The following is a 25,230-nucleotide window of genomic DNA, read 5'->3' as shown; positions in this document are numbered from 1 at the left end:
TGTAATTTAACGTGAAAAACTTAACTCCGTCACTTTCCAGGATGTTTGGTGGGTCAGGATCTCAATCACTACACATTATAACAGCATCCATATGATTATAAACTATCCGCGGGTTTGGATTAACAGGGGAACACCTGGGGAAACACCGACGTCATCAACATGACGTGTACCGTCACGCCTCTTTAGGAGCCGCAGCGCCGGCTTTCTGTGTGAATTACACACGTGAAGGCGGAGATGATTCGCTCTGTGTGAATCACCATCGGCGGAGAATTGGCGAACCACCGCTCCGGAGATAATGCGGAGAGGCTGTTTAAAAAGGGCTTGTGTTAAAGAGGCTAGTAGTCTAGGACCTGGGTCAGATTTGTGGGCACTTCATTTGGGAGAGAATTTCTCAACTGTTCTAGACTAATATGACCCTAAGGAATAACATGGGAACTGTGCGAAATTCGCTATCCGGGACGAAACCCCCTAAAATGGCCACGCCTTTTTTGTCCAACAGGTGAATGGGGCATGAATGGGGCATGAATGGGGCAAAAATTTTAACTTATAGATATCACCACGAAACTTCACATGTTGATCACTGACATCAATACAAACATCTTTTGTATTGGAAGTCTTCATGGATTTTATGTTTTAATATGCAAATAGGCCATTATCTGATTAAACGTGTGCTAATTTGCATAACTTTCAGAACAGATATGTCAAAATTGGATAAAGCCAGGTTCAAATTATTTTCTTTTTCATTCTTCAGAATTCACTTACAAATGTCTTAGATGTCTATTTAAGCACTCAATGTTGCCACGTAGGGATGTAACAGTATGAAAGTTTCACACCGCGGTAATAGTGACAAAAATTATCACAGTTATCGGTATATTTTTAAAATGTCTTCAAAATGCTGAAAAAACACTGATACACTGATAAATTGAAATAATTTCACCAAGATTTATATTTAAATAGATTTATTATATATTAAAATAGCCCAAATCCAAAACCTTAACAAAACACTGCAAAATCAACATTAAATAAGTATAAAAGACTGTATCAAAACTGTGCTAAATAAACCTTAAATACGGTAGAATGAGATGTACTGGCAGCAGCACTCGATTGGCCAGCAGACCCTCTCTGTTAAAAAAAAATGAATAAAACATGTCATCATTAATTATTACTGTCATTGTTACTTAATACTAAGGGTGCAACCAGCAGATCACAAAACTCACAATTTAGATCATATCACTTTTGTTAGAAACAGGTTGGACATTTTTTTAGATAAAAGCAAAAAGGATTATTGCTTAATTAATTATGAATACTCTATTTTGGCTCTCATCTCTATCTAGACACTTGTTACATTCACCATTTTATAGTATTCCTTATCTATAGGCTATTCTACAAATAATCCACAAGTATGATATATTGCTGATATTACTGGCTGGATATATATTGGCTGTCTGTCTCTCTGTCTGCCTGCTCATCTGTTGTCAGTGGACTTGGTCGGCCTGATTGGTCAGATGTCTGCTGAGCCACAGGTAGACGCTGCTCAGGTGAACGGAGCTGAGATGAAAGTCAGTCATCTCAGTCAGTTTGTTCACTAACTCAGTCCACCCAGTACGTGTTTGTCTCAAATCCTCCTCACTGCAGCTCTGCATCAATATTCGGGGAATTATTAGGTCGACTTTAAAAAGTGAAATCTACAGTTAATACGCGGTTCAGATAACGTGCCAAATCACGGATCAACTTCGTTCAGTTATACCACTATCACTATTTGGTCAGTTTACATTAGTGACAACAGCAAATTAGACAGAGAAAACTCGACATACACAAACATCATGCACCCGAGCTTAAGGTTAACTTACATTGCATTCGCTGAACAGCTGATGGTGATGGTCGTAAAGTGAAAGTAAATAAATTAAATGTGTTGCCGCCCCTCGCAACAACTTTCTTCTCGCAGCTCCTGCAGACAGGGCTGCCATCCTCGACCAGCTGTCCCTGAGCATTCTTATAACAACCACAATACGCCCAGACTGCAGATTTGGTTCTCCTTGAAGCGGAAAAACGCCTTGAGGGCCGCTACTATCACGTCCTCCCTTCGCCATGTCTTCTTCACTACATAACAAGCGCACGTTGCGCGCTGCGCATGCGTATCTCGCGAGTTTTCCACGCCGTGGTTATCGACCGCGGCGGTTACCATGGTAACTAAAACTTAAACGGTAACCTTTAACCGCTACATCCCTTATTCACAGCATGAGAGCCCCAAGACAGCTCCACAGACATTAAAAATAAAACCCATCCCATGTAAGAGAGATAATTCCCCATAACGTGAGAAACATGGTAAGATCAGCTTTAAGTTATTTACACTTAATATGTTATGTATGTAATATATAATATGTAGGTCTATCTGTATTTTGCGGATTAAAAAAATGGAAAGGCTCCTCAGTAAAGGGAGGGTGCACTTAAAGGTGATACATTTTATCAGTTCGTGAATGTTACAGTACATCTACTGGGTCCCCCTTCTACTAAAGACTAGAGGTCAAGAGGGGTCAAAGATATTTGATTCTAGAGCACAACTGTAGTCTTAGCTTTGTCCATCAGTTAAATTATAGTATAATTGTTTCTTTTTCAGGATGAGGTGCCTCTCAATGCTCCAGCCAAAGAAATAAATCTTGAGAATTGCATCCTATGCCAGAAGAAGAGGAAACTATCTGATTGGCTCTCCAGTGGTGAAACTGGAAGGGATAGTATTGTTTCTCTTGCCCAACAAACAAAAAGTAATGACACTTGGGCTGACAGGGTTCTTCGACTGACAGTTCAAGAGCAGGGCCGCATGAAATACCACACCTCATCTTGCTACAGACAGTTTCAAAGGGATATGGAGACAGAGGGATATAGGGCTAAGAGCATAACCCATCCATTAGAACAATCACAATCATCTCAGCAGGAGACAAGTAATAATACATCTGAGCGACGCAGCAAGAGATTCAAGTCCAGTGTAACAAAAAATGTCTGTATCATTTGTGGCGCGGATATCAAAACAGTTCAACAGAAGAAAATCCACACATTATACAGAATCTGTGAAAAACCAATGGCTCAAAAACTTCTAAATGCAGCCATGTTGTTCAAGGACCATATATACACAGAAACAGCAGCCATGACTAGTGTAGATGATGTTTTTGCAGCTGATGTCATGTATCACAACCATTGCTGTAGGGACTATTTCCATAAATATGAAGCTAAAATTAATGAAATAATGGAAAACCTTGAAATGGAAGACACAGTAACAGCCGAAAACGAGTCCTTCAAGGCTAGGTTTTTAGCCCTTGGAATTAATTTTAGTAAATCAGCACACAGTCTGAATTCCATCAGAGACAGACTAAATGAAGGTCCATCCCAAACAGTGTCAAACAAGGCTGTAAAGAGGCTAATCATCCAGCTGTATGGATACGCTGTCTGCTTTACATACCCGAGTAACAAACGAATGTCCCAGATGGTACTTTGTACAAACAGTTCTCCACAGGCCTTGGTAGAGACCCTGAGAGTTTCCCATGTCCAACAAGTTGCAACTGTGCTGGCAAAGGAGATGAAAGATTACAGCTTCGGACTGCAGCATAGCTTCTGTGATCCCCAAGACCTTCAATTGTCCAAAAACATGTTCATTAAGAACCGACCACCAAAATGGGAAGAGTTTTGCACTTACATTATCAAGGGAAAATCAACCTCTCAGCTGAAGATGGATGTAGTATTTCAAATGATGCATTACATCCTGACTGATGCCAAGGAACCAACACCTTTTCATGTCATGGTGGCTCAAGGAGTGCACAGTCTGACACGATCAAAAGAGCTAGTGACCTCACTTAACCATCACGGAGTGTGTGTCAGCTACAACACAGTCAAAAGGATTGATGCGGATCTGGCTGAACAGATCATCACTACAGCAGGTAACAGCAGAGTACCTCTTCCCCCTGTCCTCGAAGCAACAAGCCCACTAAATGGGGCAATGGACAACTTTGACCGCAATGAAAGCACCCTGGCAGGAACAGGCTCCACACATGATACCATCCTTGTTCTCTTCCAAAATGTTCCAATTAATTTGGAGAAACCATCACAGGAGAGTACAATATCTAAAAGACCTCTTGGCACTAAGTGTCGAACCACAGTAAAGCTTCGGTCTAAAGTCAGTTGTCAACAGCTCATCAGGATGGGGGCTGTGAAAAAGCGTGGGGAGATACAAACCAACTACAAGTTATCAGAAACCCTCTCCAAACCACAAACAGTCTCTACTACAGTAGTAGAACCCTCTATCTCAGCAACAGACTCCACCACTGTAGTATCTGATGGGATAAACACTTCCACAACAACAAACCCCTCATCCATGTCAACAGATGCCATCACAGTGGCAGCAGAGCCCACTCCGAGCACATCAAGCTCCACAACTACAGCAGCAGAAGTATCTGAAATGTCAACAAACCCCTTGACTGCAACAACAGCTTTCAGTGAATCTACCAAGTCAATAAATTCTGACTATTTTCTGTGGATAGTCAATCGCTTCAACAAAAGAGCGACACATGAGAGTGACAATGTCATCGTCCCAGGATTTACAGCTGTAAGAAGTGCAACTGTGAACTACAACTTTAATCCTACCACTAAGGTTCTTGCCCCCTTCCTTCCCTATCCAGCTACAACTTACGATGCAATCATCACCACAATGATACATTTTCAGGATGCTCTGAAACAGAAAGGTGATACCTACGGTGGATTGTGGGCTGACGAAGGTGTGTACTGTATTGCCAAGGAAATTCAGCTCCTGAAACCAGACCAGTTTAAAAATATATTCCTTGGTCTAGGTGGGTTTCATATGGAGAAGATTGTGTTAGCCTGTCTTGGTACATATCTGGAACCCTCTGGTATCTTTGCTGTACTAGTTGAGACAGGATGCTTTGGTACTGATGTCATCAAGACTGTGATCTCTGGTTCCCACTATGCCAGGGCCCGCACTGCTCATTCAATGATACATGAGGTCCTCACATCTATGATGTTGAAAGCCTTCTTCTCCAAATACCCTGAGAGACAAACTGAACTAGAAGCACTTCAGATCAACTGTCAGTTCGAAGAGCTTATCGGCGAAAAATGGAACACCACAAAGGAGCTTGCTGACAACATCCTAGCAGACTTTCAAGTCTACCTCAAGGAACAGGCATCGCTGTCACAGTCATTTTATTACTGGAACACATACGTGTCCGACCTGTTCCCAGTATTCAGGGATTTGACCAGTTCTCTGCGCTCTGGAGACTGAATTCTTTACCTCAGTGCTGTGGAGAGGGCAACTTCACTGTTCTTCTTTTTTGGAAGAACAAACTACTCTCGATGGACACCAGTATTCCTGCAAGACTGCTATCAACTGAAGGAGAAGTTCCCATTCCTCTACAACTCCTACATAAATGGTGGATTTGTTGTGAACACCAGCAAGAAAGGAAGTGGAGTGCCTTTTGACCAGGCACTAGAGCAGTGCTACAACCGCCCTGCCAAAGTTAGTGGGGGGATAATTGGAGTCACCAGGAAGAAGGAAGCGGTAGCTCTGTGGGGAATCATCAAGCATAAAAAAGACCAGTATGTTGACCTCCTAAAGATGAAGGATGATGTTGAAGGAGAACTATCACTTCACCATGACTTCAACCAGAGTACTGCAACTAAGATAGTTAGGATGGTGCAAGACATAGAGCAGTATCTTCTCGAGGTATGCAAGCCTCTTCAAGACCAGTTAGCGTTGAAGAATGTTCTCACAGGAGAAATTGTGACCAACATAAATGTAGACAAGTTGGTGTGCTGTGTCAAGGAGGGCAGTGTTGCTTGTGCTAAATATATCAATGATCGTCTCATAACTGGATCAATATCGATACACTCAACTATTAGCAAGATCAAGTTCACGTCCCCCAAGATCAACATGAATGTGGCTTCCAAAGCAGACATCAAAGATGAAACAATCAAGGCTCTCAAGTTTATTGAGTACGGTTGTCACCGGGGGTTCTCTGTTGAGGAGCTACTCCAGCATGAGATCACCAACTCTGTGTTCTTCTTGGTTGACAAATATGGTTACTTAAAGAAGAGTGGCAAATCACAACTTGGGACTGAGCTGCTGAAGTTGTGTCCTCAAGTGGATAAAAAAGGACCAGAAACTCCCCCACACACTGAAGCCATTATTATTGACTTAATGGCCTTGGTAAGAAAGGTCCCCTTAAAGAAGCTTCAGCCTCCTGTCAAGACATTCTATGACCTTGCTATAGCCTTGACATCTATGGTTACCAAAGCAGGACAGAACTCTGATGAGATACACATAGTTTTCGACACTTACAGAGAGGACAGCATCAAGAATGGAGAAAGGGAGAGAAGAGGAAAATCAAAATACATGATTGTCCTTGATAAGATATCACCTATCCAAAAGGTTCCAGTGGAATTAGAGCACTTTTGGTCATCCTCTGTCAGTAAAACTGCTTTCCAGGCATTCTATGTTGAGTGGCTCATCACAAACTACAAGGACACCAAACCCCTTTACCTTGGTATATCACCACAGGCCTGGATTGTGTCAGCTGGGTGTGTATCTCCATTCCCTCGCCTCAACTGCACTCACGAGGAAGCTGATGACAGGATGATGTTCCATATACAGGACATTCTACACCACCGGAAAGGACCTACATCCCTGACACTGTCTTCAGGTGACACAGATGTCTTTGTGTGTCTGTTGTACCACATCGCAGACAACTGGAGACATCTTGGTCTCCAAGATTTCTGGCTGGTTCGCAACTCAGGAGTGAAGAGGTCAATATTACCTCTCCATAACATCTGCAAAGCTGTAGGAGCTGAGATCTCAAAGTGTCTCCCAGCACTCCACGCCCTGACTGGGTGTGACACAACCAGCAAGATATCTACCAAACTTGCAGCCATGAATGCTGTCCGCAAACAGGAAAATTCCATTCTGATCAGTCATTTCGCCAGTCCACAGCTAACTGAGAGCACGATTCAGATGGCAGAAACATTCTTGGTGAAGTGTCTCAAACCATCCACCAACCTGGAGACCTTTGATGACCTGCGACTAAGTGAATTTGAGAATAATTCCTTGAAAATGGATTTGGAGAAAGCCCCATGTACCTCAGCTAATGCAAAAAAACACATTCAGAGGAGTTACTATCAAGTACAGCTATGGGTTCAAGCCCCATTTAGAGATGCCACCTTGATCATGAACCCTGAGATGTATGGTTTTAAAAGAAGTGGTGGTATCTTGGTGCCTGAGATGGTGATCTCCAAACCTGAGGGCCTGCCAGATCCTTGCAAATGTGGCAAGTGTGCACACAAGAATAGCTGTCCCTGCCGGGTAGCAGGGATACACTGCTGCAAGTACTGCAAGTGCAAGGGAGGGAATTCTTGTAAAAATCCCATCACACCGAATGAACAGTGACTTATTGCAGACCAGGAGTGACAAGAAGAAAGGGGTGACAAACAGACAAGAAGGGGAGCATCCATCTAGCTACATCTATCAAACTTTGTGTAATTGAAATAATAAAATGTTCTTTCTTCGAGTAGTATTAATATCCAAAATTACCTATTTAAAAATATGTGATTAATATCGACAAAATGCAGATAGAATGTTGAACCTGGCTTTATCCAATTTTGACATATCTGTTCTGAAAGTTATGCAAATTAGCACATGTTTAATCAGATAATGGCCTATTTGCATATTAAAACATAAAATCCATGAAGACTTCCAATACAAAAGATGTTTGTATTGATGTCAGTGATCAACATGTGAAGTTTCGTGGTGATATCTATAAGTTAAAATTTTTGCCCCATTCATGCCCCATTCATGCCCCATTCACCTGTTGGACAAAAAAGGCGTGGCCATTTTAGGGGGTTTCATCCCGGAGGGTTAGGGTTAACCATTATCCCGGATAGCGAATTTCGCACAGTTCCCATGTTATTCCTTAGGGTCATATTAGTCTAGAACAGTTGAGAAATTCTCTCCCAAATGAAGTGCCCACAAATCTGACCCAGGTCCTTTACTATACTGTGAACAGATAATCCGGAGGCGCAGAGCGGGGGCGTGTGAGTCTGACTAGTCTGATAACTACACAGGTCCTTCACTCAACTAAATACAGAGAAATGTCCCACAAAACTACGTTACAGGACCGAACAAAAGTAACGTAGCAACTGTAACTGTCTTTGGCAACTTATATGAGGAAAACAAATACCACAGCTGTACGTGGAGAAGCATCTGTCCTCCCGCCTGTCCTACCGACTCTTCCTCACATTTCTGCTCAAAAAACAGCATTTGTCACTGGCAAAAAACCTTAACTCACCGAGTGTTTGTGACGAAAATAAATCACCGCAACCATCAGCCCTCCGGACCGAGACTTCACCGAACTTTACACCAGAAAACAGCCTCGATCCCCGTGAGTGACAGAGTCAGACAGCGTCCTGTTTACTGATGGTGATTATGTATACTTATGTAATTTAGCGCGAAAAACTTAACTCCGTCACTTTCCAGGATGTTTGGTGGGTCTGGATCTCAATCACTACACATTATAACAGCATCCATATGATTATAAACTGTCCACAGGTTTAGATTAACAGGGGAACACCTGGGAAACACCGACGTCATCAACATGACGTGTACCGTCACGCCTCTTTAGGAGCCGCAGCGCCGGCTTTCTGTGTGAATTACACACATGAAGGCGGAGATGCTTCGCTCTGTGTGAATCACCATCGGCGGAGAATTGGCGAACCACCGCTCCGGAGATAATGCGTAGACGCTGTGTAAAAAGGGCTAATGTTTACATCTCAAACTGTCACGGACCTAGATCTAGTTCTTTACTTTAACATATGATGAAAGGTAACAGGTAAACAGTGAATACAATCATGTAACATCCAATGATATGTAACCTCTTTGATTTTGCAACATGTCAAGGCTGCTTACAAAAACAATTGGTGTTTGCTTGTTTTAAATCATAAAAATCAACTGAAAATAAACATTAAATGATCCAAGTCTCTGGAAGCCTAAAGATCCCAGATGAATGAATGTGAAGATTCTGTCTTAAAAAAATTAGTGTAAGTAATGTCTTTTCAAATCAATTTGGGGTCAGCTCAAGTCAACTACATATTAAGATTAACATTATTGTTATAATAATAAATTAACCTGAGCCACGAGGTCTGTCTGTCTAACACACTCAAACACACACAAATATAAAGTCACATACCAAAGACGTCTTCTGGTAGGCCTGACCAGGTGTGAGCCTTGCAAGACGTGCTTCATAATTGGCTTTCAGCTTCTGGTTCAGACGTGATGCTTCTTCGATCGGTGTCAACTCCCTGGGAAGCATGCACACGCACATACAAACATAAAATAAAGACACAAACAAGCGATGTCACATAAGGTCTAGGTTAAAGGTAAATTATACAATCTGTCTTTCCAGCTATCAGCAAAATGATCATTATTCTTCTTATCATTTGGTAAATGGCAAATTATCATTTGCAGCAGTTTAGACTCTTACTTTCAATTGAGACTACTAAATATTTCAAATTAACATGGTTGACATTCTGATAAGAAGCTTATACAAGCACAAACAGCATTCACATATGTTCATGAGAAGACTGCAAGTTATATCTTCTATTTCTATTACTGTACAGTGAAAAGTGATAAGGATGATTAGGCATAAAAAGAACAGATTTTCAGGCTGACAGTACAACGGAGCAGCATTATTAAAACATTGGAAACCATAGTAAAGAGTAAAAATATTCTAATTGTATTTCTAACCACAGGTCTAAAAATTAGAACCCTCCCACCGATTGAAAGTCTGGTTAGTCCACATTAAAATTCTAAGGCTTGACAACAGAACACTGTTGCAGCATTCTCCAAACAGCTGAATTAGCGGGTATCTTTCTTTTAAAAATAAAATCTCAGGAAGCCCCGAGATCCCAAATTGATTTGAAAAAGTGTTATTGACATTCCTTTGTTATGCCTAACTCTTCACTGTAGCCGCTAAGCTAAAAGTGTTTGGAGTGGGTGCACCAGCTGAGCAGCATGTCAAGTGTGTAAATAAATATTTAAATATTTTGTGATCTGTAGACTTGGATTATGCCATGGAGCAATATGGAGCCATGTTTTATATTTTTTTAAAAACTTCCGAAAATGTTTTCCCACTGACTGTGAGAGAGCGAGCACAGTTACTCTTTTTCATTTATTTATGTTTGTTTTAGTGTTGGAAGAATTAATACAAACTTTTTTATTTCATAAAATTGTAAAGGACCTTTATTTTGCATATGGATTGAAATGAGACTTTCCAATTTATCTAGACTTTGAACAAGGGTGACAACTATGTTTCTGTGTGTAATGTGAATATTGAATCTGTATGTGACATCAGTGTTCACAGTGCACCCTGACATCCAGATTTGACTAAAATGTAAAGTTCAGACAGCAAGGTAATAGTCAGTTAGGTTCAGTAAAGGCATAATACGTGTCACTAATATGATAACACACTTTTAACTGCACTGAGTGGGCTGTACACAATGGTTGGAGAAATCTGTTCCATTTAAACACTAATATACATGCTCTCATTTGTATAAAAAGAATGAGTTCAAAGGGTGTAAAATAGTGTGTTTTAAAATCAATTTGTGATCTTGGGGCTTCCAAAGACTTGGATCAAGCTGAACAAGCTTTATGGAGCCATGTAATGTTTTTTTCGTCCAAACTCATCGTTTAGACATCGATAAAGACTGGACAAATATGTTTGAACTGGTTGGTCAGTTCAAAACATTGAGTTTTGAGTAGAAACTAGAAGTGACAGGTTCCAAGAAAAGACTGTTATTTGTGCTGTTGTTCACTGCAGAGAATATCTGGCATTGACTGGATCATTGTCCTCCCTGATAAAAACCTGCCCTTACTTTTTGCTTGTGTCCTGTGACTGCACTGTTTGCAGCCTCTGAAATATTTCAGGAGGAAGAAAGGGGGAGGGCTCTCCGCCACCATCTGACAAAACCCTGTGGTAGCCAGTCTTTGTTGGGCTGGTTGCTTGACACCCTGTGTCAATGGGAATATCGAATGGAAGGACTGTAAGAGGGCAAACAGAAAGACTAGAATGGTGATTGACTTACACTACAAAATCAAGTGGCTATACATTGGTGAGTTGTGATGTGTGACCCCTGGGGCAGACTCCAAGTTAAAAGTGATTTAATGGTTAGTTGATAAAGAGTTACTTCTGATTGGAGGGGATGTATTTACATACCAGTGCTGGAAGCAGTGGTGGCTGGGAGGACCGCAGTCTGATAAAGTTCTGATTGGCCAGGTGAACAGGAGGAGGATGCAGAGATGGAAGCGGGGTCAGGGGGGTCGGCATTCTTCCCTATAAATGACTTTGCTCGCTCCAGACACTGTTCAGCCAGCCGCAACATGCGCTCCACCTCCACTGCATCCATCTCCCTCTCCTCTGAGGCAGGGGCAGAAAAAAAGAAAAAGAAGACAGTGGAAGTCGTGAGAAGTTGTCGTAGTTGTTTTTTATTTATTAATTTTTCCGAAAATCACAAAATGATTAATGGTATCATCATATGGCACTTGATATCTGATTTAAGTGTGTGCTAACAATCAGCTACTGTATTTACGCTGATTAGTTCAAGTCTGGTATTAATGATTAACTATGTTGGCAGAGTGAAACTGCTTGTGTTCTGCTAGTCCCCGAAGGGCAAGTCTGGGGTGGTCCCACCCTCCGATCCATTTATGCCACATGTTCAAATCTAAGAGGCTTTTCTCTTGATTAATGAACATCTAATCAGAACCACCTGAGATCCTCGTTATGGTACGGTAATGTTTGATATCACTACTTGCAGTTCAATTAAAGATACCACCATCTGACATGCAGCATATGAAACAATTTACCTACATAACTGCCAAGACGATCATTCAACATGTGTGATTTCATTGCACATACAGGACACAATGTTATGTCTTGAAAACTTGTTTTAGAAACCTGGTGCCTACATTACCAAACATGCCACTAAGACACTGCGTGACATCACAGGAGACAATTTATCAGATTACAGGCAGCTTCCTCTGAACCCATAAAAAAGCCATATGCTAATTTTTTTACATAAGCAGCAGTACTCCCCCCCCCCTCAAAAAATGATCAAATAGGTGAAACAATAACAATTCTAAAATGTGTCAACAAAAATTGATGATAACTTTCACTTAGGTAATCATTTTTAAGTTATAGTGATGTCTACGTTAATAAGGGAAAAAAATATATACATTTTGTTGCCCTGTCCAATCCTACACATTTCCTATCACATCTAACAATATTACATTGTGTGGAGTTGCAAAACAAAAAGCTGGGAGGAAATGTTTGGTTTTGGACTGAGTACAGTAACAAAGTTGGAGAGTATCTTTGCGCAACAAGTCAAAGTCAATAACACTGTCAGTTATGTTGATGTCTTTGGTAAACACAGGTTACACATAGTAAGCTGTCTATTCGTCAGTCAACAACAACATGAACTTTTTAGAAAAGTTATGTAACTTAACTGAAGAGATCATTTGTTTGCCTGTTTCATTATGACGTAGCAGTTCCAATTTGTTGGCACTGGTGCTTAGTAGAGAGTGGAGAATTCTAGATTCAGCTTAAATGTTGATAATATGGTGAGCCTCTATTGCAACAACTCTTTATTGTATTCTTTTTATTTTTGTAGATAAATGTGAATTTATGCAAATCAAAATCATAGAAAAGAATATAGCAATAGGCCCCAAAAATCAATAGTTTATACAGAATAAGACCCACAGCATACCATTGCTGATGGTATCAGATGCCTACAGTTTCTGGTCTGACTGGAGAACTTCTACAGTCTACTATTTTAACATTCAATAATGTACTGCCATTTGACAGGAATTTGCTTTGGTGAGCTGAAACAAATAAAACAACAAACCTCAGGACTTCATCACGATCATAATGAAGGCAAGTTGTCACGACATAGGATAGCACAATCTAAAAAGTGCCGAGCTACATATCCGATGAAAAGGCCCAATTTAGCAGTAATTTACAAAACTATAAAGAAACACTCACAGCCAGAAATAAAGAAAACCATTATTCTACTGTGTAACAGTTGTATAACATACTGATGAGGTAAGTTCAACTGTTATATATTTGGAGGGAGGCCAAGAAAAGGTGACATGTTACATTTTATTGATTATTATGTAATGTTTCATGCAGTTATTTGACAAGTTATTTGACATTAGTAGAACACAGTGAAATGTTTAGGGCCTTATCTTGAACTGGATATTTCAATAGTGGCTTAAACACAGGACTATTTTTTTGGGTTAACCAAAGAGCGCTTAATATGTCCCATACAGTCATCAATTACATCCTCAGTAGCACATTGATTTTCCAGTCACATGCTAGATTTCAACCTAGTTTTGTTAAGAAGTGGTACAGAAGAGTAATGCAGACAGCTTTTTAACAGTTTTTTTCTTTTTTAAAAGCTGAATGAAGGTAGTGTGCTTCGACTGATCAACTGCTCGTTGTCATCGCCTGATATTTGCTCTGAATAGTTAGATTGGTGGTCTCTATAAAGGCTAATCAGAAGAGCCGATCAGCAGAACACACGAGACAGGTTCTTTATGGACTGTTAACCTGCCATACTGCAGTGCAGGACAGGGCATTAAACAATGAACTGCAGTTTAATGTGACAACCCAACACGTTTACAATAAATGTTCTTAAGTACTTCAGCTGAGTACAGTTTGGAGGTACAACTTAGACAACTTAGGTTTATTGTACAATTTCCAGCTTTTTGTTTTACTCCTTTGTCTTCAGTTGGGCAAAATAAATATAATTAATTATTTCCTAAGCATTTTAATTATGTTATTATTTTTGGCAATAATAAGAATACCATTACTCTACTTTGTAACAGTTGTATAACATACTGATGAGGCAAGTTCAACTGTTAGATATTTGGGGTAAGTTATATAGTTATAAGCAATAATTATTAATAACTATAGATGATAATAAAGGAAGGAATCAACATTTAGATCAGCTGCCTCCAGTAGCTGATCCCACCCCCACACAGTATCCAAATTGATCACACATACTAAAGGTGTAATAGATTAAAAAATCATAAAGTTAGATCATTTATCATAAAACACAGTACATATGTTTGTAATCAGTCATGTATAGTATGTCATTATTCATTTCTTACTTTGTAACCCGGCTTCCTCCAAAAGTGCATGTGATATGAAGCTGATAATCCGGAGGTATTCACAGTAAGCTTCCTGCAGAAAGACCACAAGCATGTACTATATTCCTATCATTATGGTATACAGTAAACCACATAATAATATGAGGGAGAGGAGGAAGAAGAACTACTGCCAACGAGACATGGCAATAGCAACACACCAGAGTAGGATACAATGTCAATGTTTCAGTTTCACTGGTTGTACTTCACAGATTATTCACAATATCCTGGCAATTCTTAAGTTTAAGTATCCATATAGAGCTGTTATATGTGTTGCTTGTTAATCATTGAATGCCAAATTTTCTGACCATTTCAAAATGTACTCTGTAATTCTCAACATTTTACAAATTTAGGTGTCAATTCAACACCAAGCCTAATGTCATCGGACCCTGACATTGTAGGATAAATGGAGATATGTCCCACTCAATTACCTTCATCAGGGAAAACATATAATCTGAAACTATATCATAATAAGCAATGAAAATACTTAAAGATGTGGCACAGTGCGTTTTTACGTTTCTAAAGATTGGTTTACCCCCTCCATTTGCCTCACAGTGGTTTGGTCCACTGCCAATCAACCTGCACCTCACACACCTGTCTCTGTGGAACTTCTCTCAGTGTGGTCATGGTGGACCATAGTAAGTAGCTAATTTGCAAAGGCTAACTTTAAAGAAGAGTTCTGTTTCCTCTCTCGTCACAAGTTCTTGGTTGGGTGTTTTGCTTAAAATAGCTCCCTCTTTTGGTTCCTACAGACACTGCTGTAGATGTCCTGAGTTGTCATTAAAAACAACAGGTTTCGTCAAGACAAACACGGCTAGAAAATTTCCCGGGTTTTCCTTTGTCACGTTCACAAATTTTGTGTACCCTATGATGTCAATAAAATATATCTGCTAAAATCTAATCCTGGCAACTAGACTGAAAGATGTTCTTGAGCTGTTGTAACATGTGAATTTCCCAGCTGTGGGATAAATATATATATTTTTTTTTTTTAATTGCCTTAATAACTAAACCACATGTACAGTTATGACTGCATTTATATTCTGCCTGTTACCTCACAGTTGAATTTAAGCCAAATATTGGTACTCTTACCACAATGGTACAAACCTGAAGTTACTTATCTTTCATAATACAGTACTTTTTAATTGTAAGCCAGCCAATCGTTTTTCTGTGTATACATTTAGTATAACAGCACTTATGACGGCAACTTGGTGTCCCATTCAGGAATCTCTCCTGAGAGTGTTTTCTGTTTATTGTCTCTACCACCACCACCACCACCACCCCTTCTGTTTCATTGGTAATTTGGCTATGTAGTAATTAAAACCAGTGACAGTAAAAAGTCAGAATCAAAAATAAAATTAGCCATTTTGCTCAATTTGAGTGGTCATGATAAAAATGTTGCGTTACAAATGTTCTGAGTGATGTATGATAGGTTATAGCAATAAGAATAATAAAAGTTATTCATTATTATAATTGTCTTGAATAAAAGAAAACTCCTTACTATTGAGGGACTTTGGAATAACAAGCTAACTATGTCTTAGTCGAAAACATAAGTGATATTAACTGAAAAAATAGTTATTAAATCAGTTATTAAATGAGTAGTTACTAAATGTTAAGATTGTAGTGCACACATTTAATGGCAAGTGGGCCTTACAGAATAAACACTGAAAGGGTTTAAAAAAAATGTTTTAAATGCGTTCAACCCTGAAACCAACCCCAGGCAACCCTGAAACTGTTTACATGAAAACAACATGCTGAAGTGACAGCTTAGCTAGCTAACCCACTAACAGCTCCTGCCCCTCTCCCTATGTTTACATCACTACAGACTGTTTCCTGTGGGGCTAAACAACCTTCCTGTTATCGTTGCAGTCAAGCTGTATAGCTTAGTACCTTGTGTTTGTTTCCTACGTCCAGTTGTATTGCTACTTTGGCCATTTTCATGGCATTCTGAAGGGGCTTCGCCCCACTGTCAGCTGCGGCCATGGTTAGTCCAGCCGGATCCTCTTCCTCTTTCCCACTTCGCTTACCGTCCTCCTCCTTCTTCTTCTTCTTCTTCTTCTTCGTCTTTTTTTTTCTTCTTCTTTGTGTTAATCATGGTAGGTTGTAAGCAAATGTCAAATATGTATACTGCCTCCTACTGTACAGGAGTGGCAGAGGCGAAGCACTCCGCTATCAAATAATTCTGTCCCTCAAAGCATTGTCATAAATACAAATTTTCTGGCTACAATGATTTTTTTTTTCTTTTCTTTCTGATGTTTCTTTTCTTCTATGTTTTAGAACTGGTTTTTGTCTCTTCCATAAGTGATAACACTGAGGGAAGGCTTTGTCCCAACTCAGACAACTGGGCTTGAGTTTTTGAATGGATATCATTGTAATTTGGATGTCCTTGGTCGACCAAGGACATTACATTAAAATCTGGAAATATAAATCTTCAAATATTTTTGAGAATCATGCTGTCTGTTTATTAAACAACTAATTGTGAACTCCCAGGAAATACCAAATAGACTAGTCAGTAACTAATCATTATAATGCATTATTTTATATGAAGGTACAGAAAAAGAATGATTAACTAAGGAGTACTTGTATTGGGTAACTATTCAGTATGATCTATAACTTTACTTGAAGTTACACTAAAAAAGAAACTACTGTGTAGCGGACCCTTGGCGTCAACAAAATGAGGCGGAGAGATTCTGACAGGTGCTTAATTTTAATTGTTTGCTCTAGCACCGTGAAAACTATGAAAAGGAAATACAGAAAGAAAATAAAGAGGTTAGATTAAACACATGAAACATTTGATTTACAATTTCCAAATCCTCAATACAATCACCCCCATTCAATAATAAAATACGAAAGAGATACATTTGTTAGAAAATGTTTACACTCATTGTTTAACTTGATCAACCAAAAATAAATCTAGACACCTCAAGGATAAAAGTAATAGCCCAAAATTTGAGTTTTACATACCTCGTTCCACTTTACCAAGGGAGCTAATTGTTTGTATGTTGAAGGTGCCGTTTGGAAAGCCATCTACCTCCTATTAACAATAAACAAACTTAAGACAGACTGCAGCAACCTAATCAACATAAAGATGGTATGTGATTACAATACATGGATCAAATTAAACTTGCTGGGAGTGATACTAATAATCCAGACAAAGAAAAGGCTCGGCAGCACAGATGCAGCGCCAGCCCAGCGGAGACAAAGGAGAAGGCGACTGAGATGCGCACAGGTGAAGATGCGCACAGGTGAGTTTACAGGGCTCATAGTCTCCTCCCTTTTATACCTTGCTAGGACTGGCCACTAGATGGCAGTCCAGGGTCATTCACATGCTCCACAAACAGAATACAGAGAGAGGCTGAGGTGACAGCCTAAAACAATTTACTGTTCTTTACATACTGTAATGATTCAGTAATCAGGAATCAATTAGTCCTCACTAGTTCATGCCTCTAAGCGGCTGGTTGAAAACAGTTCATGAAGAAAGCGGTCAGTATGTTGATTCACAGATATTTCTGAACCAATCACTATGTAATGACTCATTAATGTATTATCTCACAGTCTGTTATCCAGTAATGTATCATTATCTATTATTTAGTCCTTACATCGCAGTTATTCAGGAATTACTTGTTGCTCATTATTAATCATCAAGTTGTTTATGATTCATGCAATAATGAGTAACTACTCATATGTTTATGTACTTTATTATAAAGTGTTGCCATAATATTAGCTGTGTCAATCATTTGGGGTTGACCTATTCTCTTTAGTGTGTTCTTTTTTCCTGAAGGCATTTCTTCATCAGAAGTCATATTTGATATGGTAGGTTTTAGTGTGTTTCTCCATGCATCTCTATCGACTTCAATACTTAAGTCTTTCCCAAAAGCAAGATTCATTGAGGTAATGATTCTTCCTTCTTTTTTGAGTTCCTTGCCTTAAACCAAGACAGGCACCATTTCATCACTTCACCGTTTGTAGTTTTTTGAATGGATTTTCAGTTAAATGCCTGAAATACACATAGGGCCTACTTGTCTTAAAAGCTGAGGTTTCTTACAAGTGTCTAAATTAGACTACACAGGTTGACATTAAGGGACATTAAACTTCATCACGCTAAACACGGAGTCTCATCTACTCACTAGTCCATCTTAACAGCTGGACTTTAGTTACAATCTATTCTAACTCTGACTTTACAACTTGTACATTGATCAATTTGTATAAAACCTGTATAGTAATTGTGTAGTAAGACGCTAAGTGGTGGTGACGTTTAAGTCATGCGACCGTGATGTAGTCTGTTTATAGCCTAGCAATAGCTTGTTACTTTTAGCCAATTCATTTACGCTTTGAAATTCACAAAAGTGGTGTTCATCTATGAAAATGATCTCGCTGAACAAAATGTATAAGTATCATACACTTGTGTTTGCCACAGAGCTTATCTTCAGCAATAATCCAAAATCCAATTCAAAAATCCCATAGACCTTTTGACAAGGGAGCCAGGACAATGCTAACTTCGGGTTATCCTACAGAAGTTCTTCATCACTACAGCACAATATCAAAAGTTAAGTGACACCCTCCAGTCAGTCAGAATTGAGTATAAGCCCAGACCATGGTATAATGCATTGTTGCATAATGTTAAATTAATTAAGTTTACTTCGGAGAGAAATGTATGTGAACATAGAAGGTCGACCGAGAGGGTAACTAATCATAATCATTAGTTAGTTAGCTACACATTACAATGAATATTGTATGTTGGCAGTTTAGGAAGTGTGTCAATTAATATGTAGCCTTAGTAATATTTTGTGATTTATAGTGTTTTTAATGAGTAGTCGTGTCATTTGTAGGGATGAATTTTACAAAACTAAGGGTGAGGGTTAACAAATGTGAAGTTATAGCCAACATGTTATTATTACTAACAATTACACAATGTATTCAACAGTTATAACAGTGTTGGACAGACCAGACCTCGAAGGAAGAAACAACCAACTGTTGGAAAATTATGAAACATTTCAGGCTTTAGCAGAAATACGTGTTACCTACTGAAATACTGGACTGTGGGGTCGTTGAAAGAATGACTTCCTCTTGACACTTTTGTCATTATACTACGCAGTTCTCCACTCACTAGGCTCTTATTGATTTGTAATGTGTTCTGTTATCTCTTCTAAATGATGACACTTCTGACATTAGTTTTTATTAAAAAGATAAGAGATTTTTTTTAAAAAAACCTTAAATGTCACAAATCTGTGCTTGTTCTCAGCAAGATTAAGTTACATTCAACACTTAGACCCAGGTCTTTGAACATGTTTATTTTTCATTTTAATTTCATGAATGAATACATTAAGTAAAATGGAAATGAAGAGCAAAGCTTTAAGGGATGTTAGGGGTCTCTGCATAAAAGTAAACAATGCAAACCTGCTTTCTTTATTATAAAATGATGCTATCAACTATAAATTGAGCAAGGCAAAGGTGCAGTAGCTGGAGATGTTTGATGATTCATACAGAGGACTATCAATCATCCTTGATGACTTCCTGCTGCTCAAAAGCTTTCCGTGCCCAGTCCAGGTTCTGGCTCACACAGATCTCCCTCCCCCTGGCAGTGCTGACCCTACACACACATGGAAAAAAAGTAACAACAACAGAATGAGAAATGGAAAATATCATTTGGGGTCAAAGTCATAGATTGAACATTTTCTCTGTTATGTTTCTTAGAAATGTTGTACTGCATTATTGTGCTCAGACAAAAACTGGCTCAAGATGTTGTCATTGCTCCAGTGAGGATCATTCTACAGACAAAGTTCAAGAGTAAGAGTAAAGCAAAGACGTACACAAATCCCTTCTCGTGACATCTGCTGTGAGTCTTGACGATGGAGATAATTTGTGACTGTGGTATCTTGCCAGTAAAGAATTTAAAGCAGCATGTCGCAGGTGCTATTTCATTCACTCCACGAGCTGAAAAACGACAGAAAAAAATAACAAAATCAGGGATCATTTAGCACCACAATCATTCACTGACCTCAATGCACAACAAGTTAGTATGTGAGTTGCTGCTTGCTAGAAAATGTGTTCAGTAACACAGAAGGCATACACTGAATCCTCAAAGTGGCCTGAGACATTCATGACTGAATCAGAATCATGGAAGCAGAAGGACGACTAAGTCACAGAAATGGTCGTACCATTGAGAACTCTGAGGTCACGTCAAAGGCATTTTTTCTGGGTCTTTGACATCTTAATTTTAACATCTGTCATGTCATTAAAATAAACTGTTATAATAAAAGAATGGCACATTTTGGTCAAGTAAGTGTTTTTGGGATCATTGCAATTGATGGTCATAATACTTTGTAAATGGTTAATAAAAACTGTCTGGTTCATTTATCAATATTATTTGGAGGGTTGTCAGAGAGTAGCAACTGATGTTTTTAACCTTCACAATTGCTTGATAAATGTTTTATGAACCATGTTATTGTTTCTTAACAGAGACATTACTCAACTAAATAACAATGTATGTTGTTATGTTTTTAATGTGTTCTGTAAAGTGTCTTTGTGTTCCCTGAAAAGCGCTATATAAAATTAATGTATTATCATTAGTAGTATTAAATCTAATAAACTATACATTAACTATCTATTAATGATGGTTATCATAAAGTGTTACCCATGTTAAATAAGTTCTTTTAAGTAAAGAAATTAGTTACTAAGTCTGATAAATTCAAGTTAAAATTGGCTATATTTGCTACTTTTCTTTGAGTCCAATTTAATTTGCTCTAACTGAAATTTTTTCCACAGCGATTATTGGTCCCGTCAAAATGAAGTTAAATGTTTATATCATGGGCGTGGGGGACATGATCACTAATAATAGAATACTGTTGTATACAGGTCTGAGCTAAAACAGTGCTTGTACTGGCCTAGTCCTACTTTTGTACTGAAGCGAGCAGACAGTACAAGTGACAGACAATTCAACAGACCGTTCAAACTAAGATTGATGGCAAGCATCATTTCATTCAATATAGAGGATGTGATTTGACCATTCCTTTTGATTACTACTAGAATACACTAAATGTAACTCAAAGTATCCTTTACTCTTTGTCAGTTCAGGGCTCTTAACTATGTTACTAAGCTCCACTTTTATTACCCTCTAGGTCAATATCAATGCTCTGTTTTTAATTAACTGCAAGCTTTTTTTATCAGTTGAACTAATTCAATTCAAGATCTCTTTTGCAAGGACAAAAAATGTATTATATTTGCATCACATTTCAGCCTTTTGTCATATTGTGGATAGGGCTGTAATAATGTACCACTGAAGACATAAAAAATTTTTCTAGGCTTGTGAAAGGGCGACCGGTGAGCGGCTGGATGATGGCGAAGAAAAGTCGAGGAGTTGGTCAGGTTTCCCAATTTTACATTTTTTTATTCACTTAACTCAGATACCAGGCAACAGATGAAAGTATGGTGAGCGTCATAGGTTTAACCAGCAACACAGACAGATGGTAAAATGGCGCCTTATATACTGTGCTACCAATTAACCATGACTGGACTCTTCCACTACTGAGGTAAATTTACATATGACCAAATGGCTATTCAACCAAGTGACACTTTCCCCTTTTACCTTTAGCACAAACGCTTCACCACTCTTCTGTTCCTGATGTGCCCCTGCCAATAAATCTATAAAATACATTTACAATAAATAACAGAACCACCAAACATTTGAAATATCTGTATGAACTGTGCAAATACGCAATGTGCAAAATGTACTGTGCAAACTTTGGCAGATAAAGTGCTATCGTGACTAAAGTGCAAAGTGCCGTCATTACTGTACCTTCCAAGTTATTGTGCAAAAGAACATAATTACCCACATGTGCAAAATGTACAAGTAACGAAATGCGCTTCATTACAAGGCTGATTATTCTATTAAATTTTACACATAGCCATTTAAGAATATATATACATATATTAATTACTCAGTATTTCTGACCATTAACTATAAATTCCATTAATGTAATTGAATAATTAACAGCAAATAACATCCCCAAATTAAAAAATAAATAAATAAAAATGGTGTGGATTGGTTTTGCACTGAGAAAACTGGCTACGTCCCTCATTAGATATCCAGGCTTTGCAGAAAAAATCTTTCAGTAAAATAACAGTTAAAACAGAACATTACAGAAATGCTTAATTCTCAGAATCAAAGGTCCCAGTAGTTGAATAATCAGACATACCAAAGCAGGGTTGCCTTAGAGGGCCAAAACTGAAGCTCACTGGTCGATCACGGATAAAAGCAACCACTTTTTGTATTGTATTATAACGTTAAGATGACAAGAACCAAGGCTGTTTACAATCAGATACATTTTGAGCGACCATTATCCAATGATCCATTGAAACCTGCGCATAAACTATGCACAAGCTTGTGGTATAATTGAATTACAAAATGAAATAAAAAAAAAACTAAGTCTATTCCAGATAACAGACCCCTAAATGGAAATTATCTCCAAATGTATCCAGAAACCAGACTTACGCATGGCAGTGCAGTAAACAGTGAGCAGCAGCAGGATTCCCAGTGTAAAGCGCTTCATGCTGTCTTCCTTGTAGGCCTAATGATGTTCTCCCGTCTCTGCTGTCTGAAGTTATCTGATGCGATCACAGTGTGTCTTGGTTACATAGTCTCATATTCACACAGATAATTATGGTGACAGGAAGTTGAGGGACACCTCAGCATTAGATGTTAAGTCAGCACCAGCCAGCATTTCAGAAGCTGCTCTGCTGTAATGTTTTGATGTGTTACAACAAAACCAGATATCAACAGGGATATCATTTATTTGATTAAGCTAAGAACTCATTTTAATTTTGGAGTTACTTGAGAGTTACATCTGATTAAAATCTATTTAAAAAGAACATTCTAAAGGCATCACTGTGACTAAAACAAAGTCAAACAGTGTCCCCATGCATCTTTACAATGTAATGAGGGCCATGTCAGGACATTTGTGATGGTTAAATTGGGGTTAGGGGACGCAATAAAGTTCTCTACAAGTATAGAATGACAGACGTGTGTGTGTGTCAATAAACCACTAAATGTTGCTTACTAGGTAAAATGTTTCACCTTATTCTGTGATCATGGTCTAAGTAAATGTAATATAACTATGAAATAATACATTTAACAACAAGATAATAAAATTAAAGCTGCAAGCAGCGTTGAACGGGCCCTCGCAGTCCACGCGCGTCGGGGCATGCTGCTGTCGATGCATGCCACAGTCGGGGCATGCTCAAGCAACACCTTCCGCTGAGGAAGTCGTTGTTTTATAATTCGGTGGCCTGCTATTGCCGGTATGAAATAATGTACGCTGAAGTCAGAAAAACTGTGTGACCTGCTGCATGATTCCCCAGACAAAGACTGACTCGATGGTCTGCCTCTGGAGCTGGCTGAAGAGAGCATGCACACGAGGCATGATGCAATGAAATAGGTTCAGGAAGAAGCTGAACAAACCTTCCAGCTTCTCGCACAGTGGTAGGCACAAACTCCCCTAATGGTTTCAAAACACTGGATGATGTCACCTTTGTGCTAAAACAGTGTTCACTGCACAGATATACAGAAAAGTTGGATAGGGCTGAAAGAGTTTAAAAAGTTTAACATTTTCATAGCTGAACATGAAGCAGAATGTTTGAAGGAGTTGAAAAGGCAGAAAGATGAATATCTGAAAACGCTAAAAAGCTGTAGAGTAAGAGGGATAAAAGAGCTTGAAAAGGTGAAAAAAGACTGAAAAGGTGGAAAGTTTAAGGCAGAAAGAGCTTAAAATGGCTGCATCGTCTATGTAAAATGAAAGATGCGGGATCCAAATCCAGCTGAAGAGAATTCTTTCTCAGATTTTCCAGCTGCTCCCCACTCTAAAGATGATGTCACACACTGTAGCTCACGCACTACACATGCATTCTTCAGATACACACGCTGGAGAAGTAACAGAGACAAAGATGAAGAGGTCCCCATAGGAATGAATGGGAAAACGCCTCCCAAACCCCTGCGAATTTTGAAAAAACTGTAATGTAATGACCAAAATATTTATATGTTGAGTGAGAGGAGACATGGCTGAACTCGGTCATGTCAAATCAATTTTATTTATATAGCCCAAAATCACAATCACATTGCCTCAGTGGGCTTTACAATCTGTACAGTGAACAACATCCTCTGTCCTTCGAGATTCAGCACAATTCACTGAACGCGTGGATATAAGGTTTTTGAATGTGCGACAAAGTATACTGGAGTTATTAGCCAAAACGCACTTTCCTTAATAACAGCGCCACCTAGTGGTGGAAATTCAGGACGACAATAGATTATAACATTTTTCGCCAGGTCTGACTTATATTCCAAGTTTGGTGAGTTTTGGGGTATGTTCAGGCAGTGAAAAATGTGATCATTTTGTGAGAAGAAAAATAATATTAAAAATCATTTCAATTACAATAGGGTCCTTGCAGGTTCCCTGGTCGGGCCCTAATTACGATTACGATAGGGACCTCGCAGGTTCCCTGCTCGGGCCCTAATGAATATTCACAGGTTCTGGCATGTGTTGTTGCTGCCTATACACAGCTACTGAGACATGCAGATAAAGTTGCACAGTGAACCACAGGCCAGCAGTGTCTGGTGATGCTATCAGGACATTGAAAGTTGTTGCTGTTGTAAGCATGCAAGTGCAGTCACAGAGACAGATTAAATAGATTAGTCAAGATCAACAGTATGTCACAGATGAACTGATAAGATTGCAAGTCACATCAGAATCTCACAGCTTATGGTGAAATTTTGTGCTGGGTAGCGCTGATAGAATGGCAAAGTTCAGACTGTTTTTTTAAAAGAAGTACTTATGACAGTTCATGTACAGTACAATAATGGGAATTGTGCATATTATGCATTTGAACATTTCTGTTGAAAATGTAAAAAAACCCATATATATTAGGGCTGTAATGAACCAAAGAAATCCTTGGTCGACTGAGGCCGTGAAATTTCAACTAAAAATCGACTAATC

General features: G+C 38.9%; 2 protein-coding genes across 9 annotated transcripts in view; both read right to left on the bottom strand.

Moving 5' to 3' along the window:
- vps9d1 (VPS9 domain containing 1) overlaps positions 1 to 16,313 on the bottom strand; it is a 67,075-nt gene extending 50,762 nt beyond the window's left edge. For 6 of the 8 annotated variants that reach the window (XR_003984871.1, XM_030425371.1, XM_030425369.1 and 3 more), the window contains exons 1-5: positions 16,136 to 16,313; positions 14,213 to 14,285; positions 11,262 to 11,462; positions 10,921 to 11,086; positions 9,237 to 9,348 (exon numbers count right to left, since the gene is read on the bottom strand). Coding sequence is in view for 7 of the 8 variants with exons in the window: in XM_030425371.1 (XP_030281231.1) it covers positions 9,237 to 9,348; positions 10,921 to 11,086; positions 11,262 to 11,462; positions 14,213 to 14,285; positions 16,136 to 16,228 (645 nt within the window). In the remaining variant the exon portion in view is untranslated. The remainder of the gene's footprint in view (positions 1 to 9,236; positions 9,349 to 10,920; positions 11,087 to 11,261; positions 11,463 to 14,212; positions 14,286 to 16,135) is intronic. The other 2 variants (XM_030425372.1, XM_030425374.1) reach the window with 2 other exon arrangements.
- A 3,207-nt stretch (positions 16,314 to 19,520) lies between these two features.
- LOC115586998 (C-C motif chemokine 3-like) lies at positions 19,521 to 22,851 on the bottom strand. Its single transcript, XM_030426529.1, has 3 exons — positions 22,737 to 22,851; positions 20,056 to 20,179; positions 19,521 to 19,835 (listed from the first exon to the last, which is right to left on the bottom strand). The coding sequence occupies exons 1-3, from the start codon at positions 22,792 to 22,794 to the stop codon at positions 19,739 to 19,741; spliced, it is 279 nt and encodes a 92-aa protein (XP_030282389.1). The 5' UTR covers positions 22,795 to 22,851; the 3' UTR covers positions 19,521 to 19,738.
- Positions 22,852 to 25,230: the final 2,379 nt, after the last annotated feature.

This window comes from Sparus aurata, chromosome 8, assembly GCF_900880675.1.
Source record: "Sparus aurata chromosome 8, fSpaAur1.1, whole genome shotgun sequence".
Lineage (NCBI taxonomy): Eukaryota > Metazoa > Chordata > Actinopteri > Spariformes > Sparidae > Sparus > Sparus aurata.
Note: the sequence above shows the minus strand (reverse complement) of the source record. Positions and strands in the feature narration are given on the sequence as shown.